Source organism: Furipterus horrens, unplaced genomic scaffold (assembly GCF_987537825.1).
Source record: "Furipterus horrens unplaced genomic scaffold, mFurHor1.1.pri manual_scaffold_6, whole genome shotgun sequence".
Classification (NCBI taxonomy): domain Eukaryota; kingdom Metazoa; phylum Chordata; class Mammalia; order Chiroptera; family Furipteridae; genus Furipterus; species Furipterus horrens.
In genome coordinates, this window is record NW_028327176.1 from 90,759,495 (window position 1) to 90,776,621 (window position 17,127).

The 17,127-nt window shown below is 43.1% G+C and overlaps 1 protein-coding gene and 1 non-coding gene across 2 annotated transcripts; one reads left to right on the forward strand and one right to left on the reverse strand.

Annotated features, from left to right (window-relative positions):
• Positions 1–3,815: 3,815 nt before the first annotated feature.
• On the reverse strand, positions 3,816–3,922 carry LOC150006940 (U6 spliceosomal RNA). The gene has a single exon (XR_016512044.1). It is a non-coding gene; the product is annotated as a U6 spliceosomal RNA (small nuclear RNA).
• A 7,499-nt stretch (positions 3,923–11,421) lies between these two features.
• Positions 11,422–16,726, forward strand: PIM1 (Pim-1 proto-oncogene, serine/threonine kinase). The gene is made up of 6 exons (XM_090282326.1): positions 11,422–11,958; positions 12,070–12,176; positions 12,286–12,336; positions 12,430–12,796; positions 14,374–14,550; positions 15,271–16,726. Exons 1-6 carry the CDS (start codon positions 11,877–11,879, stop codon positions 15,426–15,428), a joined length of 942 nt encoding a protein of 313 aa, XP_090138452.1. The 5' UTR covers positions 11,422–11,876; the 3' UTR covers positions 15,429–16,726.
• Positions 16,727–17,127: the final 401 nt, after the last annotated feature.

The following is a 17,127-nucleotide window of genomic DNA, read 5'->3' on the forward strand; positions in this document are numbered from 1 at the left end:
TTTCCTCTAGTGTCCCCTGAGTGCTGATAACTGGATGCCAAGGAGTTGGCCAGATCGTGTGGGATAGGCAGCTGTCTACATGGTGTAATTTGAGGGGTTTGAGGAAATCCCCCTACTTAAAATACCTTCCTCCAATGGCCAGAACACATGCCTTATTCTTCACAATAAGATGCTGCTGCAGTGCAGTTGTTATCCAGGAGTGGACTCATATTCAGCCATTAGCGTTCATTAGCACCTCAGTTTAAATTAATTTATCAGATAAGCTGATAGAGTCTTAAACATAAGCAGTCACAAATAAGTTTTAATGAGGGGAGCTGATTCCAAAGGATTAGAAGTCTGGGGCACTAGTCCACTCAGGTGAGGGGCTGTGTGGACGGTCAGAACAGTTTGGGTACAGCAGGGAGGACCTAGTCCCAGTCAGGACAGGGGAGATACACAGTGGGTTGGAGAGGCTCTGAACACTGTTCCAGGATTTCTCTATTTTGAATACTATTATAATTGAAGACAGTTTTAGAAATAAAACTTTTCTCCCTTTAGGATTATTTTCTTAGGTTATGTCCCCAAAGTGAAATTCCCAGATTAAAATTAAAGTATTGATTGCACAATGCCAAAGTGCTATAGAACCACCAGCTTAGTGTCAGTATACTTGGGTTGAAATCCAACCCAGTTGTGTAATTTGTATAATTGTCCTTGCAGAAGGCCATTCATTCTTTCATTCAACCAAAAGTTGTTGAACTGCTAGTAAGTGCCGGGTTCCATATTAAGCTCTGGGGACGCAAGACAAAATCTTTCCCTTCATACAGTCTACCTACTCATTAATTTGAGATAATTTAACTATTCTTAGGTGTTGCATCTTGCAGAGTGAAGAACCGGTCTACATTCCTGACATTCATATTCTTTTTTTTCCCTTTGACTCTTCAATTCCTTTCTCTTAAAAAAATACTTATTCTGTCATTTTATAAACTATTTAAAAAAGTCATTATAGTATTATGTTCGTTGAACTGACACAAGCATTTAAGTAAAATTTTGCTCTAATTCTGTCTTCTAGAGAAGGCCAATCTGAATAATTTGTTTAATTATCATTTTTCAGTCACCAAATACTGAATGCCTATGATATACTTGTCAATTATTGAGTTGTGTCTAGGAGGGAGCTATTAGTAGCCCCAAATTATGATACAAACAAGGAAACTGAGTCTTCAGAGGTTAAAATTACATAACTTCTAAGTGACTAAGTCAGGATTCAAACCCACTTTTATCAGACTCCAAAATCTGTGCTTATATTGAACATGAAAGAGTAATTTCTTAAATAAACACTTTAATGGTTAACATCTATAGATGGTTGTAGAGTTATATGAAAATAGGATTGTCTTGTCATAGGCTTGGATGGGAGTTCCTGGATTTCAGAGCCAGGATTAATTAATTAATTAATTAATTAGAGACAGGAGAGGAAGGGAGAAAAAGAGGATGAGGAGCATCAATGTGTAAGAGATATATCCAATTGATTGCCTCTCCCATGCCCCTGACTGGGGACCCGGCCCAAAACCCAGGCATGTGCCCTGACTGGGAATCAAACCAGTGACCTTTCAGTTAGTAGGATGACGTTCCATTCACTTAGCCACACCAGCCAGGGCTCAGAGATAGTATTTTTATAAAATGTTTTACAAAGTGAATCTGTTTGCTAGGGCTGTCATAACAAAGTACCACAATCTGGTAGCTTAAACAACGGAAATTAATTTTTCTCACAATGCTGGGGACAATAAGTTAGAGATCAAAGTGTCAACAGGGTGGGTTTCTTCTGAAGCCTCTCTTCTTGGCTTTAGATGACCCCCTTTTCTTAGTCACATAGTTCTCCCTCTGTGCCTATATCCTCGTCTCCTTTTCTTATAAGGACACCAGTCATATTAGATTAAGGCCCACACATATGACCTTATTTTACCTTAATTACCTTTTTAAAGGTCCTATTTCCAAGTACACATTCTGAGGTGTGTGTCGGGGGGCAAGGGGGTTAGACCTAAACATATGAATTTTGGGGTGGGAAAAACACTATTCAGCCCATAACATAAAGTGAACCTAACAGTGCTGATCATTACCTGAGAGTTGGGTAATGGGATGCTTTTGCCTTGTTCACTTCTATAGTTGTTTCAGGGACATTGATGAACATCCATTGTTCAAGGCTTGGTACTGAGCTAGGGAAACAAAAGCTATGGTGGACATGGTCCCTGTCTTCAAGAACTCATAATCTTTTAGGAGGGCCATTTAGAGAGACCAGAGGTTCTCAATCTCAAAAGCCCATCTGTGTCACCTGGAGGGCTTGTTAAAACACAGATCACTGGGTCCCACCCCCAGAGTTTCCGATTCAGTGGATCTGGAGGGGGCCCAAGAATTTGCATTTCTAGTAAGTTTCCAGGTGCTGCTAATCTGGAGACCACACACTTTCAGAACTAGCAAACTGCACATATCAAGATCACATATGACGTGTATGATTGAAGTGACACAGGTGCTTGGAGAGCACAGAGGAGGGGCCATTTTCTGTTTTCATGCTAAAGCAGCTGAAGAGACAACTGGGAAAGTCCCTTTGCACCTGAAAATTCCCCAGAAAAAGTTTTAGCATTTAGACCTTGACCTTGTAAACATATTATGGTAAGAAGCAATGCATTGTCTATACCATTAACTTGTTAATTGGCGAATACTACCTTTATTACTTATTATTTTTACACAAGAAAACAGAAAACCTGGGGTAGCAATAAATTCTGGGTTCTACCCTTGATCTGAAAATGCTGTGGGAACTTTGTCAAATCACTTCCTGTCCCTAATATTTGGTTTTGGTCATCTATAAAACTAAAGAGATTAGATGAGAAGATCTTTAGGTTTCCTTCTAGCTCAGTCTTTATGATTCTATATATCTTGTCTTATTCAGACAAGAAGATCCTTAAGCAGAAACTAGAACCATATTTTCTGCCTCTATGTATCTCCGTGGTACTTAACACAGTACCTTAAATATAGTAGCTCTTTAGCAACTGTTCATTGATTGATTGACCGAATTAGTCAATACCAATGCAAGACATAAGAGATTCTTGGCTCACTGCTTTAAAGATTATAACTTCACCTCACCCTAAGGATAACACTTACCCCACATGTTTAGCTGCCAGAAGCTCTCATTTTTAGCAGCCCTTCCTCTGCCACCACTCATTCATAACATTAACTTTTTTAATTATTATTATTAATTTTAGAGAGAATGAGGAAGGGAGCGGAGAGCCATCAGTTTGTTGTTCCACTTATTTATGCATTCATTGGTTTATTCTTGTATGTGCCATGACCAGGGATCTAACCCACAACCTTTGCATATGGAGACAAAGCTCTAACCAACTGGGCTACCTGGCCTGTCACACCATTAATTTTTGGCATCGTTCAAATCCCCATTCATTTCTCTTGGGCACAATACTGAAGGAAATTATCCATGAATTCTATTGTCTTCCCATTCATTACCTTGTTTCCTGATTTTATTTAATCTGGCCTGTGGCCCTCTGTGCTCCAAGTGTGACCTCTGACACACAAAGAGCTACTACACACATTGTTTATCTCTTAATCAGTGTATGTTTCATGAATTAGGGCTCATGCCTCTCTCATCTGTGGACCTTGGGCAAGCTATTTACCTTTCTGGGTAGAATAATAATTAAGAGGATTAAAGAAATAAATATATGTGCCATATGAATATGTAGCATATATAACATATATTGCCATATTATATGGTTCATAATGTGATTAGAATAATGCTTAGCATATAGTAAATGCTCAAGTAATATTGGATTTTTTTTTTTAATATGAAATGCTTTACAAATTTGTGTGTCTTCCTTGTGCAGGGACCATGCTAATCTTCTCTGAATTGTTCCAATTTTAGTATACGTGCTGCCAAAGGAAGCACAGATATTGCTTCTATATATTAGACTGTACTTACTTCTCTAAGCCTTTGGCTTAGGAACCTGGCAATTTTAATTCATTAAAGTCCTTTTCTGATAAAGGCAAATTTTGCTCTCAAGTCTATATTGAATATTTTTAAAAGAGCAAACAGCCATCTATTTTTTCATTATAATATAAGTGGCAGGGACAAAGATTAATGCAGAGGACATTCACAGGAACTTAGAAGTCTTCTTTCTTGGATTTAATTCAATTCAGTTTTTAAAAAAATTTTCTACTTAATATTTCCCAAAGGGAGCTATATAATCTTTTTTTAAATTATTTATTTGTTTGTATGTTTATTTATTTTTAGAGAGAGGAGAAAGGAGAAAGAGAGGTAGAGAAACATCACTGTGTGGTTGCCTCTCACTCGTGCCTCCAACTGGGGACCTGACGTGCAACCCAGTCATGTGCCCTGACTGGGAATATATAATCTTAAAAAATATACAATATAGTCTCTGGACTTGAAGATCTCATTGAACACTTTAGATAACCAATATTGAAAATATTCAATATAGTTGTTGTGAGTTCAAAAACTATTGTCTGCAGTGATCAGGGAAAGCTGCAAGAAGTCCAAATGGCGTTGAGTTGGTGTGAAAGGGAAGACTGACCTTGGGGATATATATGTAATTTGGACTGAAGTATGTAATCTTGTGCTGTCTCTACAGCCCATCACAAGAGGATTGGCTATTTGCCAATATAACTTTCATTCATAAGAGTGACTTCAGAGCTAACTCTGATGACTGCCAATAATGCATTCGATTTTCATCTAGTGAGTGGGTGTCTAATGAAATAACATCACTGAACACAGAAGCCAACTTAACTTACTTTTTATAAAGATAACACAGCTCTCTAGTTGTCCAGAGTGAGCAAGATTGTACTTAGAAATTCAAAGAACCTTTGACAGTTATACACTAAAGGCCATAAAATGTGGTTTCGTATTTGTAGTATGGTTGTTCTAGTTCTGGCTGTGGTGAGCTGTCAATGTTTGTTTTAGCAGCAGCAGCAGCAGCAGCAGCACCCAACCTAAAAAGAGAACTAAAACAGAGTTGGAAAGAGGAAGTATATGTTGAAAATAATAAGGTTTTCCAAATTATTGAGTGGATTTCATCCCATCATGTTAATGCATGTCTGTCATTTGGAACTTAAGCTGCCATTCCTAAACCATAAACTTCAAGAGATGACTTGAATAGAGAACCTACCTACTTTCTTCTTCAATGAAGACTGAAATAAAATCTACCATGATTTTCATCTCTTTTCTTCACCTCTTTTTTAAAAAATTATTTTATTTGTTTATTTTTAGAGAGGGGGGAAGGCAGGGAGAAAGAAAGGGAGACAAACATAAATATGTGGTTGATGTTCCCTTCGCCTTTTGCATCATGACATCAGGAGGTCCCGTTGATTTGTCTTTCTGGCTTTCTGCTTTTGATTTATTTAAGGAGACATTGTTCCCCTTGTTTTATTGGGAGGTAATTGACATACAACACTGATTAAGTATAAGGTGTATAACATAATGATTTCACTTACATATATTGTGAAATGATTACCACAAGTTTAGTTATCATCTAATATAGATATTTTAAAAAATGCTTTGTAATGAGACCTCTTAGGATCTACATTCTTAACAACTTTCAAATATACTCTACAGCAGTGTTAACAATAGTCAGTCACCATGTTGTACATGACATCCCCAGTACTTACTTACTTTATAATTAGAAGTTTGTACCTCTTGACCACTTTAATCTAATTCCCCCTCCCTCTGTCTCTGGTAACCACAATTCTGATCTCTTTTCCTGAGTTTGTTTGTTTTTATTTTTTTTTAAATTTTATTTATTTTCAGAGAGAGGAGAAGGGAGGGAGGAAGAGAGAGAGAGAAACATTGATGTGCAAGAGAAACATTAATTTGTTGCCTCTTGCGCGCCCTCAAACTGGGGACCTGGCCCGGAACCCAAGCACATGCCCTGACAGGGAATCGAACAGGCGACCTTTAGATTTTCAGGTTGGTACTCAATCCACTGAGCCACACCAGTCAGCGCTGTTTTGTTTGTTTTTAGATTCCACATATAAGTGAGATCACACAGTGTTTGTCTTTCTTTGACTTATTTCACTTAGCATAATGCTCTCAAGGCCCAACTGTGTTGCTGCAAATGGAAGGGGTTCCTTCTTTTTTATGGCTGCATAATAATCCATTTTTTATACATACCACAAATTCTTTTTCCACACATCCACTAAGCAACACTTAGGTTGTTTCAATGTCTTGTTGTAGCTAAAGAAACTTTTATTCATTCATTCCCCATGTATTGTGGAATACAAAGACCATAATAATAAGCATCTTTTGCTTCAGTTCCTGACACTACTCACCCCATTCCCTCTCTCCTGTCCACCTATTCATCTCTTGCTCACCCTTTAAGATCCATGTTAGGTTCTACATTCCCCATGGAACTTTCCCAAATTTCTTCAGTCTCTTCTGAACCCTGTCTTTGTGGATGATATTCTCAGTTAGAACCTAATCATAGAATACCTTGTTAAATCCCTTAAACTCATCTTGTGTCTTTTGGAAAAGCAGAATGGCATGGTAGGTAGGAGACAGCTCTGTCACTTAGCTGTGTAGCCGTGGGCAAATTACTTCTGTTTATTTATTTGTAAACCAAGAAGATAGTAAAACTGCCAGCATCATAGGATTTAGATGAGGATCTGCATAAAGTGCTTAGAAAAATGCCTAGCACATCTTTGATGATCAGTGTTGGCTGCTATCATAATGTCTCTTTTATCCCTTTTGCCCAACCCATTTTTAGCACTTAAGCTTTATGTTCAATGAAAGGATAGTTTCTGCCCTCACTACATTTATAATTTAGTTGTAGAGGCTAAACAAATACAGAAAAGTAAATCTGTATATTATTAAATGACAAATGAGATACATGATAAACAAACTTTTTATTAGCATCTTGTTAGTGCCTATCAAGATGTTCCGCATAATCTTTTTGAGCGATTTCTTTCACTTAGATGCACTTTGTGGCTTTTTGAATCTAAATCAGTAATTTCTTTTGCTTTTTAAAGATGGCAGACAATCCACTTACCAACTCCCAAACATATGACATCCTTTCTATTCCTCTCAGAATTTTTGTTCACATGTCTGATCTTTTAGAGATGAGGCATAAATTTTCCTAGTTTTCTAATAAGATATTTTATAACAACCTCCAGGCTTCCTTTAGTCTTGATACATTCTAAGCTACTCACTTTTGTTTTTACCTATTTACTAATACTCAGGAACTATATAATCTTTGTGTATAGTGCCTTTAATAAATATTGATTATTTTAATTCAAATTGTCAGTACTGAATGTGTAAAATTCCAAAAATAAACCTAGGTTATTTTTATTTTAAAAAATGAACTTGTAATGTATTTAAATATACTTTACTGGATGATAAAAATGCTTTTTCCAACTTTGCTAACAAAACTGAAAGCTGACTAAAAGTGATTTATAAACTTGAAACAAATGTCACATTATCAAAGACAAGAACCATTTCTGACTTGATTACAGAGTCCCTGACTATACTGAAGTTTACACTCTGGATCTGCTAGCTGTTCACCACTACGACAATTGTTACAACCTAAAATGGAAGGCTTTAGTCTTTCTAAAGTTAGACTGTTTAGTGTCTTACAGTTTGTAGTAGATTTTCACATATATTCCACACATGAAATATATGTAAAATTTAACATTTTCTAAAGAATCCTAACTGTTGCAGTCATTGGAAGTACTTTAAAGTAAGAAAGAAATGTATTGCAGTTTGCTTTCTCTAACATTTCCCCTTTTGATTTCACCAAACAAGGAGAGTAAACTAAAAAAAATAATGACGACTTTTTCAAAATTAAACTTTAAAAATGCAGGAATTTTTTTTTAAGGAAAGAATAAGAGATGCAGACCTAAATGATTTTCACCTGATTAACTGCCAATAGCTTATAGAGAAAGCTGTACAGCAAGTCCTGGAATAAGATTTTCCTTCAACTTTGTTTTGTTACAACACTGAGATGCCTTAGAAACTTAACTCTTTTAGCCTATGATAAAATTGGTTTTGTTATGCAGTGGTTTTGCTGCAGTTCCATGACAATAAGTGAGGACTTTAAAGTATAGACCTACTTATATAAATGTATCAGCTAGACTCAGAGGTATGTTTTAAAAATAATGTACAGGCAACCCTTTCAAACTCAATTCTAAACTTCTGTGACTACAGAAACTGCTGAAGTCATTCCTTTAACAATGGCTTGATTATATCCATAGGAGGTAGAATATGGAAACCACCTAAGGATTCTTTTGGCTATTGCTCAAATTAACATTAACATTCTCCCCTTTCCAGAGAATTGTTAGCATAATTATTGCCTTTATCTTTCCCAAAGCACTTGTCACTTAATAATTAGCGTGATTTTTCTGATTCTTTGAGACAGCACAAGTAGTGCTTGCTTATATTATTTAAACTACATTTTGATGAAGCAAAGCATCAAGTTCCCTACACTCAAAAAAGTAACTTTTAATACAAAACATACTTGAATGTTTAATAATTACCTCTGTAAGTCATTTTAAGTAAATAAAAGCTCTTTGCCAAGCAAGGTCCATGTTTTGTAACTCCAGCTGTGAAGCACCCACCATATAAAGCAAACATTAAATGTTAATCACTTTAGCTCTAACTAATTAAATATTTAGGCCTTCAAAGGTCTAGAGAAAGTGAAAAAGGTTGAACTGGATTTAATGTATACAACTATTTCATATCAAGATGATTAAAATCAAACTATCCTGAATTTCACCTTTGGAATCTCCAAGATGCAAGACCATTTCAAATCCTTTCTTTTCATTATCATTGTCATAATCACCATCAGAATTATTGCCATATAGCTAATATTTATAAGTTTACTTTGTGCTAAGCTATGCACACAATTCTGCTTTACATGCAGAATTTTATTTGCTCCTTACCATAGCCCTATGAGGTAGGTACCATTATTATCTCCATTCAGTCTAAAGCTTAGAAAGGTTAAGGAACCTGACGAATATCACATAACCAATAGGTGCAAGATCCCAGATTTGAAAGCAGACTAAATTAATTTAAAGTCTTTGCTTCTAACCTTTATTTTGCCTAAACCCACTTACTTAACTTAAATTTGGTATAAGTTGACTTTAATCATGACCTTTTTGTTGGGACCTATTTTGATCTTCCCCTTCATCCTCAAATGTTAAAGTATATGTTCAAGTAAGAGGGAGACAAGATATAAATAACTGAAAATTTAACTAATTCAGATTAAAAAATAAAACCCAAATATTACATTTTTGTGATGGAGTGGACAGTAGATGAATGCGTGGAGTTTGTTTAGCAATCTGGGTGGAACTACAATTGTTTCCTGTTGTAAAGGCTTTGAATAAAAGTGAAGAGGTGAGGTCATTCTCAGAACAGGTTGACTGCTTCTGTAAAGGCAGAAAGTCTGGAAAGTGCTAGGTGAATGCAAACAAGTAGGAAGATTCTACTAGGGCTTGAGAAAGGAAAGGGAGGGTAGAGGAAATGAAGGTCGAGGTCACATACATTAACACTTGATGTCTTAGTACCAGTGGCAGGTTTAGACCCTGATAAGAGGAAACCTTTGAATCCTTGGGAGTTGAATTTGGGTCATTTCAACTCTTCCTCCTTTGGCTGTTGTATGACCCAGTGTCATCACACTTAGGTTTAATTTTCCTCTCTGCAAAAAGGGAATGATTGGTGTTCTCTTGGGTTTTCTCCTACTCATCAAAAATGAACCCACTGGCCCTGGCCAGGTGGCTCAGTTGCTTAGAACATAGTCCCAATACACTGAGGTTGCAGGTTCAACCCCCAGTCAGGACACATACAAGAATCAACCAATGAAGTATAAATACCTAAGTATTTAAGTGGAATAACAAATCGATGTTTCTCTTTCTCCCTTCCTGTCTTCCTAAAATCAATCAATAAATATAAAAAAATTTTAAATTAACGAGTTAGGCCACAGTACAGAAATAAATTTTAGAAGTTGTGAGTTATCTCGCACTGTAGAAAACAATTAACATTTAAAGTCATTAATGACTTGCAGGTACACAGATTCTCAAATCTCCTTATTTTTCCTTTTAAGTGGCAGCAACTTGAAAAAAATTAAAATGGGATATAGTTAGCTTTCAGTTACTTAGGCCATTGATAATTCAATCTATGGATTACACAGAATTTTAATTTACTCATTTCACACGTCGTTATCAACTCTACATGAAGTTTAAAAGAACAAAGGATGAAAGTCGAATGGTCGATTTTCCGTGTTATTTCTATGGGGCTCAGGGAGAGGCCGGGATTTCCTTTTGAGACAGGACAGGGGCAGCCAATAATTGCTAGGATTGCCTTACTGGTAATAAGAGGATGATGAAAAGGTGAATATAACGTGAAAACTGATTAAATCAAGCGCAACCTCCCACCCGCGTTTTAGGTGAGGAATTTTCCTCTCTCGCCCTCACACAAGAGGCTGAGACAGCAGCTGGCAACACAATACTAACATTTGTTTCGTGATTTCCTCTTTACCGGGTACTCTGACATATCACTTCTTAGGAATCAGGATTCCTTTCAGCACTTTTAAAAATAAAAATCTTGAGAAGCTTGGGGCTGCTGTTTCTCACTGGCTGTGATGTTCGCGATCTGGATCCCTCCGGCCCAATAAGAGGAGTTCTCCCCCACTTTTATTCCAGGCTGTGCCACCTCCACTCCCTCCGAGAAAATGCCGTGACTCATGTCTTTCAGATCCTCTCTCCCCACGCGCCCCCAACACACCAACCCGCGAGGCCCCAACCCGAGCCCACAGCTCTCGTCAACCCGCCCAGGCCGACTTGGAGGTCTTGGGTCTGAGTCACACAGAAAGACCACCCTCGTCGGCATCCCCACACACATAGTTCCTCACACCCCGACGCGCCGGCCGCCGGGCCTTTCCGCCCGACACACCAACGCCCGTCGTCTCTGCGCAACTTGTTATGCTAGAGCTCGAGCCCTTGACCCAAAAACCTCCGAGGAGAGCCGCAGAGCCGGCCTCGGGCGGCCTTTGAAGGCTTTGTTATTGTTTGGGTTTGAATCGATACGCCCCTCCCCATCCTTCCGCCCTCGCAGTCCGACACCCAGCTCCCGCCTCCTCTCACGCCCCGCGCCCCTCCCCCTCCATTTTGGCGCCTTTTCCTTCCCGCCACGTCGTGGCGGCGTAGAAACCATTCTGACCGCGAGAACAGGGCGGGGCGTGGGCGAGGCGTGCTGCGTTATGTAGATCATCGGCTTCTGGTTGGCTGGAGATGCGCCCGTGGGGGCGGGGACTGGGCGTGGTGACCAAGCGCGCAGGGCGGGTAGCAGGGATAGTCTCCATGGCCCGTCGCTTCCCTACCCCCTCTCCTCCCTCTGTCAGCCGGGCAGCCCGGCTCCCAGCCTAGGCCTCCTGGAGAGGCCCCGCCCCATCCCCGCCCGCCTGCGCGCAGCGCCCCCCCGGCAGGCGCGCTCCGCCCCTTTACTCCTGGCGGCTGGGCGAGCCCGGCGTCTGCTGCAGCGGCCGCAGTGGCGGAGGAGGCCCGAGAGGACTTGGCGTCAGCGACGGCGGCGGTGGTGGGATCGACAGCAGCAGCAGCAGCAGCAGCTACAAGCCCCCTCTGCCGCAGCCCTGCCGCAGGAGTCCCACGAGCCGCCCACCCCGTCGCCCTCGGCTCTGCCTGACCCCGCCGGTGAGTCCACCAGCCGCCAACCCCAGCAGCGCCCCCAGTTGTCCTCCGACTCGCCCTCGGCCTTCCGCAGCCACAGCCGCATCGCCAGCCGCAGCCTCAGCCGTAGGCACAGCCCCCGGCACTGTCCCAGCCCCAGCTCCCACTGCGGCGCCTCCAGACACAGCCCCCACGCCGACACCCTGGAGGTTGGGATGCTCTTGTCCAAAATCAACTCGCTTGCCCACCTGCGCGCCGCGCCCTGCAACGATCTGCACGCCACCAAGCTGGCGCCCGGTGAGTGCCCCCCTAATCCGGGGTTGGGGAGGGGGGTGAGGCTGTACCCCAGGGTGGGGATTGGGGGCTCACGGGCTGGCACTAAGTCCCTTATGTCTCCCCCTTTCCCAGGCAAGGAGAAAGAGCTCCTGGAGTCGCAGTACCAGGTGGGCCCGCTGCTGGGCAGCGGAGGGTTCGGTTCCGTCTACTCAGGCATACGGGTCGCCGACAACTTGCCGGTGAGCGGGCGCCCCGCCGTGGGGAGGGCGCGCCGGGCAGTGGGGGGCGCACGTTGTGTTTGGCCCCAGCGAGGGGATCTAATGTAGGCTCTCCTGGGGTGATTTCCAGGTGGCCATCAAACACGTGGAGAAGGACCGGATTTCCGACTGGGGAGAACTGGTGAGAGTGCCCAGGAGGGAGCGACCCCCAGGATGGGTGGGGTGAGGGGCGCCCTCCGACTCCCGCTCTAACGCAGCCTCCTGGTCCCCGCAGCCCAATGGAACCCGAGTGCCCATGGAAGTGGTCCTGCTGAAGAAGGTGAGCTCGGGCTTCTCTGGCGTCATTAGGCTCCTGGACTGGTTCGAGAGGCCCGACAGTTTCGTCCTGATCCTGGAGAGGCCCGAGCCGGTGCAAGACCTCTTCGACTTTATCACGGAGAGAGGGGCCCTGCAGGAGGAGCTGGCCCGGAGCTTCTTCTGGCAGGTGCTGGAGGCCGTGCGGCACTGCCACAGCTGCGGAGTGCTCCACCGCGACATCAAGGACGAGAACATCCTCATCGACCTCAGTCGCGGCGAGCTTAAGCTCATCGACTTCGGGTCGGGGGCGCTGCTCAAGGACACCGTTTACACGGACTTTGACGGTGAGCCAGGCTTGGGAGGGAGCTGCCCCAGAGGGGACTGCCCAGGTGATTCGGCCTAGCCTGGAGGCCTCGGGCCAGTTTCTCTCCTCGGCCCTTTGTAAAGGTCATCGGGCCGCCTGGCTCCATGATTGCAGGGGTGGGGCGAAGAGAGCTTCCCAGCGTAGTAAAGCCGGGGATTTCAAGCCAGCTGAACCTGTAATGTTTCTGGCATGATTTTATTTATTTTTTTAAGTGGAATTCTGTGGGTTCCAAGTGTTCCCGATGAATAAGAGGTTGTGGGTAGCCAGCCGTAGCCCAGATTTCTGAAGTCTGACCCAGTTTCCCCGCCAGTAAAAGGATGGGAGGGGGAAGAGGGAGGAGAGAGCGGGAGAGATGAAAATTGATGCTGGCTTTGTAATTTTTGTTTTGTTTTATGAGTTTAGTTTTCTGTAAGGTAGTTTTTAGGGCTGCAGTTTTACCTCCCCTTTGGTCTAGGGACGGATAAGGAATAGAAACAGTAGTTTCACTAAATAATTCATTTTGTTGATTTTTATTTTTTTCGGTGTTGTGCCGTGAGGGAGTCGGGATTGAATGTTGTGAAATAAGATCTCTTGCTGGTTTCAAAATTAGTTGGGTGTTTACGAAGAGAGGATGAAAAGAAAACCTATCTAGGGAGGGGCTTGGAGCGGGCTCTTTCAGAAAAGGTGGAATGGAGAGAGCGCGTAAGATCAAAGCAAAGTAGGGTGGGTCATCATCTGAGCGGCTTAACCTAACAACCGACAGCCTTTCAAAACTTGTGACGGGGGCTTGCGGTTTGTGTTTATTTGCCCTTGGAGGACGCTGGGTTGGGCTTTTTTTTTTTTTTTTTTTTTGTATTTTACAGTTAATGGCTGGCCGGAGCCTCCCCTCTTTTTTTTTTCTTTTGAGTCTTTGCTGCCCCCTGGTGAGCACCAGAGGGATGATCCATACTTTTTTTTTTTTTACAACCCAAAGTTTGTAAACAGGAATCACGTGGTCTGAAACCCGCTCTGCAGCTCTGTCTACCTTTCCAGTGTGGGGAGGAAGGGGAGGGTGTCTGCCCTTGAACTCCGAGGGCTGGAGGAAGGTTTCACAGAGGGCACCCTGACTTAAGATACTGTGCAAGTGTCCTCACCTGTATCATATCTGAGATGAGAATCTCACCCTGGCTCCTGGGCAACCTTTAATGCAGTCTAAGGTTAGTCTGTGGGATAGCTCCCTTGATTATAAAGACATTCGTCTCTTCATCCCATTGTGGGTGGTCCTGCCACATACAGGCTTCAGGCTTTGGGTCTGCGGCTGGCCCTGTTGGTTTCTTTGAACAGTTTGTCAAGAATTTCAGTTTATGGTCTAGGCTGGTCTAGGCTGGTAGAGAGGTGGGTAATGCTTTGGGTTGGAGAGATGCCATAAGCTGCTTATGCTCTTCTTTCAGCTTAGGGAAATGAAGTTCACCCAGCTCCTGGGGGAAGGGGGTGGTGCCTGTTTGTTTGTTTTTAGGAGTTACTCAGCATACGATTCAGTTGCTTTGTGTTTTATTTTTGCTAAAAGTGTGTGTTCCTTTCTATTCCCCCGGCTCACAGGGACCCGTGTGTATAGTCCTCCAGAGTGGATCCGCTACCATCGCTACCACGGCAGGTCGGCGGCTGTGTGGTCTCTGGGGATCCTGCTCTATGATATGGTCTGTGGAGATATTCCTTTTGAGCATGATGAAGAGATCATCAGGGGCCAAGTTTTCTTCAGGCAGAGGGTCTCTTCAGGTAACATCTGGGAAGCCCCTTATTGAGAAGCAAGAATCACAGGGCTGTTTGGGCACAGTCTTTGAATTCTGGAGAGCTTCACTCTCTAGGGGATAGCTGTCAGCTAACCTGTGGCTTAGCAGAATCCTAGACCAGTGATTCACCCTTGAGAGCTGACACCCAGGAAGCAGAATGGTTTGCATTTCAGACTTCCTTGGGAGGTCAGGAAGAGCAAATGTGAGAATAATAAGAAAAGACCATCCAGTTTTGCTGATAGGTTTTTTTTGAAGTGCCAACAGAATCCTCCTGTTCCCTCAATGCCTGGCCTGGCTGTTTTACCAGGGAGTAAAAAGATGAGGGCTCTTGGAGCTTTCTTTCTTAAGGCAGGCTCTATTGCAGTTCCAGTGACCTCATTATGGGTGGTGTTTGTATTTGTAAGTTGGTAGGTGAATTGAGTCACCTCATGCTCATTGATGCCGCATCAAAATCCCTTGTCATCATCCTATTTCTGGTGAGTGGGTGTCGTGGGAAAGGCCCCAGCTATTGAAGTTTGAAAACCACAGGTTTAAGAGGGGAGCTGTTTTTTCAGCTGAAAGCAGACGGGAGGATCCAGATGTTAATGCATTCCCATTATGGAATATGAGTTCTAGAAAGTATGTGGTCCCCTGGGAAGCAAATTGGGAAGGCCTTTGCATTACAAAAACAAGTTGACTCATTCATAACCTTTCTTGTTTTCTGCAGAGTGTCAACATCTCATTAGGTGGTGCTTGTCCCTGAGACCATCAGATCGGCCTTCCTTTGAAGAAATCCGGAATCATCCGTGGATGCAAGATGGCCTCCTGCCCCAGGAAACTGCTGAGATCCATCTTCACAGCCTGTTGCCAGGGCCCAGCAAATAGCAGCTTTTCCAGCAGGTCCTCCCCTTCTGCCAGATGCTCCAAGTAGGGGAAACTCTGTACTAGTGACACTGCTCACCAAGCAGGACAGTGCTTGATACAGGAACAACATTTACAACTCATTCCAGACCCCAGGGCCCTGGAGGATGCCTCCAGCAGGGGGGAAGAAACTCCTCTCTCGGTGTCCTAGGCCTCAATTCCTCGTAGATGCTCTCTCCTCCTAGATGTCCAGCCAGTATTGCTGGGCTCTGCAGAATCCCGGGGGTGGGGGTGGGTGGGAGTGGGTCAGAACCCTATCATGGGGCTGTTCCCTTCATCATGAGTTCTGCTGAATGCCGCAATGGGTCGGGTTGGGGGGAAATAGGTTGGGGTGGGATAGGACTAGTACCTTTTTAAGTCCCCTGTCACCTCTTCCGACTCTTCTGAGTGCCTTCTGTGGGGACTCCGGCTGTGCTGGGAGAAATACTTGAACTTGCCTCTTTTACCTGCTGCTTCTCCAAAAATCTGCCTGGGTTTGGTTCCCTACTTTTCTCTTCCCCCTACCCCCTCCATATGAAAGGTGCCATGGAAGAGGCTACAGGGCCAAACGCTGAGCCACCTGCCCTTTTTCTGGTCTTCCTTTTTGGTTTTTACTTAACTGTTTCAAAGCCAAGACCTCATACACACACAAAAATGCACAAACAATGCAAATCAACAGAAAAACTGTAAATGTGTGTACAGTTGACATGGTAGTGTACAAAAGGATTGTAGTTGATCTAATTTTTTTAAATTTTTGTCTTTTAAGTTATTTTTACCTGTGTTCTCCGCCCCCCACCCCCCCGGAAAGATGCGCATTCTAACCTGGAGGTCATCGTTATGTATTTATTTATTTATTTATTTGGTTCCCTTCCAGCTCCAAGCTTCCATAGCTGCACCATAGTTTTCTTTTTCTCCTTTTCCTCCTCTGACTTGGGGACCTTTGGGGGAGGGGGCTACGACATTTGCTCTGTTCTTAGGGTGATGGGACTCAGGCGGGACAGCTGTTGCAGCTCCCTACTGCTGTGGGGCCCCTCCCGCCCGCTTACCTGAGTGGGATGGGTTTGGTGGGTGATGGGGGAGGGCGTTGCTGACTTGTGTACATAGGATAGATATATGAAAACCAGCTCGGGGTGGCGTGCCTTCTGGATCCTCTCTGGGGCTGTGTTTTGAGCAGCATGTAGCCTGCTGGTTTTATCTGAGTGAAATACTGTACAGGGGAATAAAGAGATCTTATTTTTTTTTTTTTTATACTTGGCGTTTTTTGAATAAAAACCTTTTAACTTGTGGCTTCTAAGTGTTGTCTGTGCAGAGACAGGCTAATGTGCATTTATTGCCCACTTGGTAAGTGCCAAAATCCTGTCCTAGGAGGCAAAAGGGAACTTTAAGCCTGAAGCAGTTTCCTTCAACAGGACTTCTGGGATGATCACTTCTTTGAAATGAACGTATGGCCAAAGGTTTGGTGAGGTCATCTTATGTGGACAAGATTTGGCTTGAGGGCCCTGTGAAATCCCACTCTGCTCCTAATGAAAATTCAAGAGCTTCACTAATGCAGCACATGTAGCTACTTCCCAGTTGCGCTAGTCACATTTCATGACAGCGATTTGTGACTAGTGGCCCTGGCAATACATCATTGCAGAACGTTCAATTGAATAGGGCTGAGAGATCCAACAGTTTTATTAGATAG

Bases quoted from the DNA above. Each gene is read 5' to 3' on its own strand.
- PIM1 (XM_090282326.1), top strand. From the start codon at position 11,877: ATGCTCTTGTCCAAAATCAACTCGCTTGCCCACCTGCGCGCCGCGCCC. The intron at 12,177-12,285 runs GTGAGCGGGCGC...GGTGATTTCCAG, and splicing joins GGGTCGCCGACAACTTGCCG to GTGGCCATCAAACACGTGGA. The intron at 14,551-15,270 runs GTAACATCTGGG...TGTTTTCTGCAG, and splicing joins CAGGCAGAGGGTCTCTTCAG to AGTGTCAACATCTCATTAGG.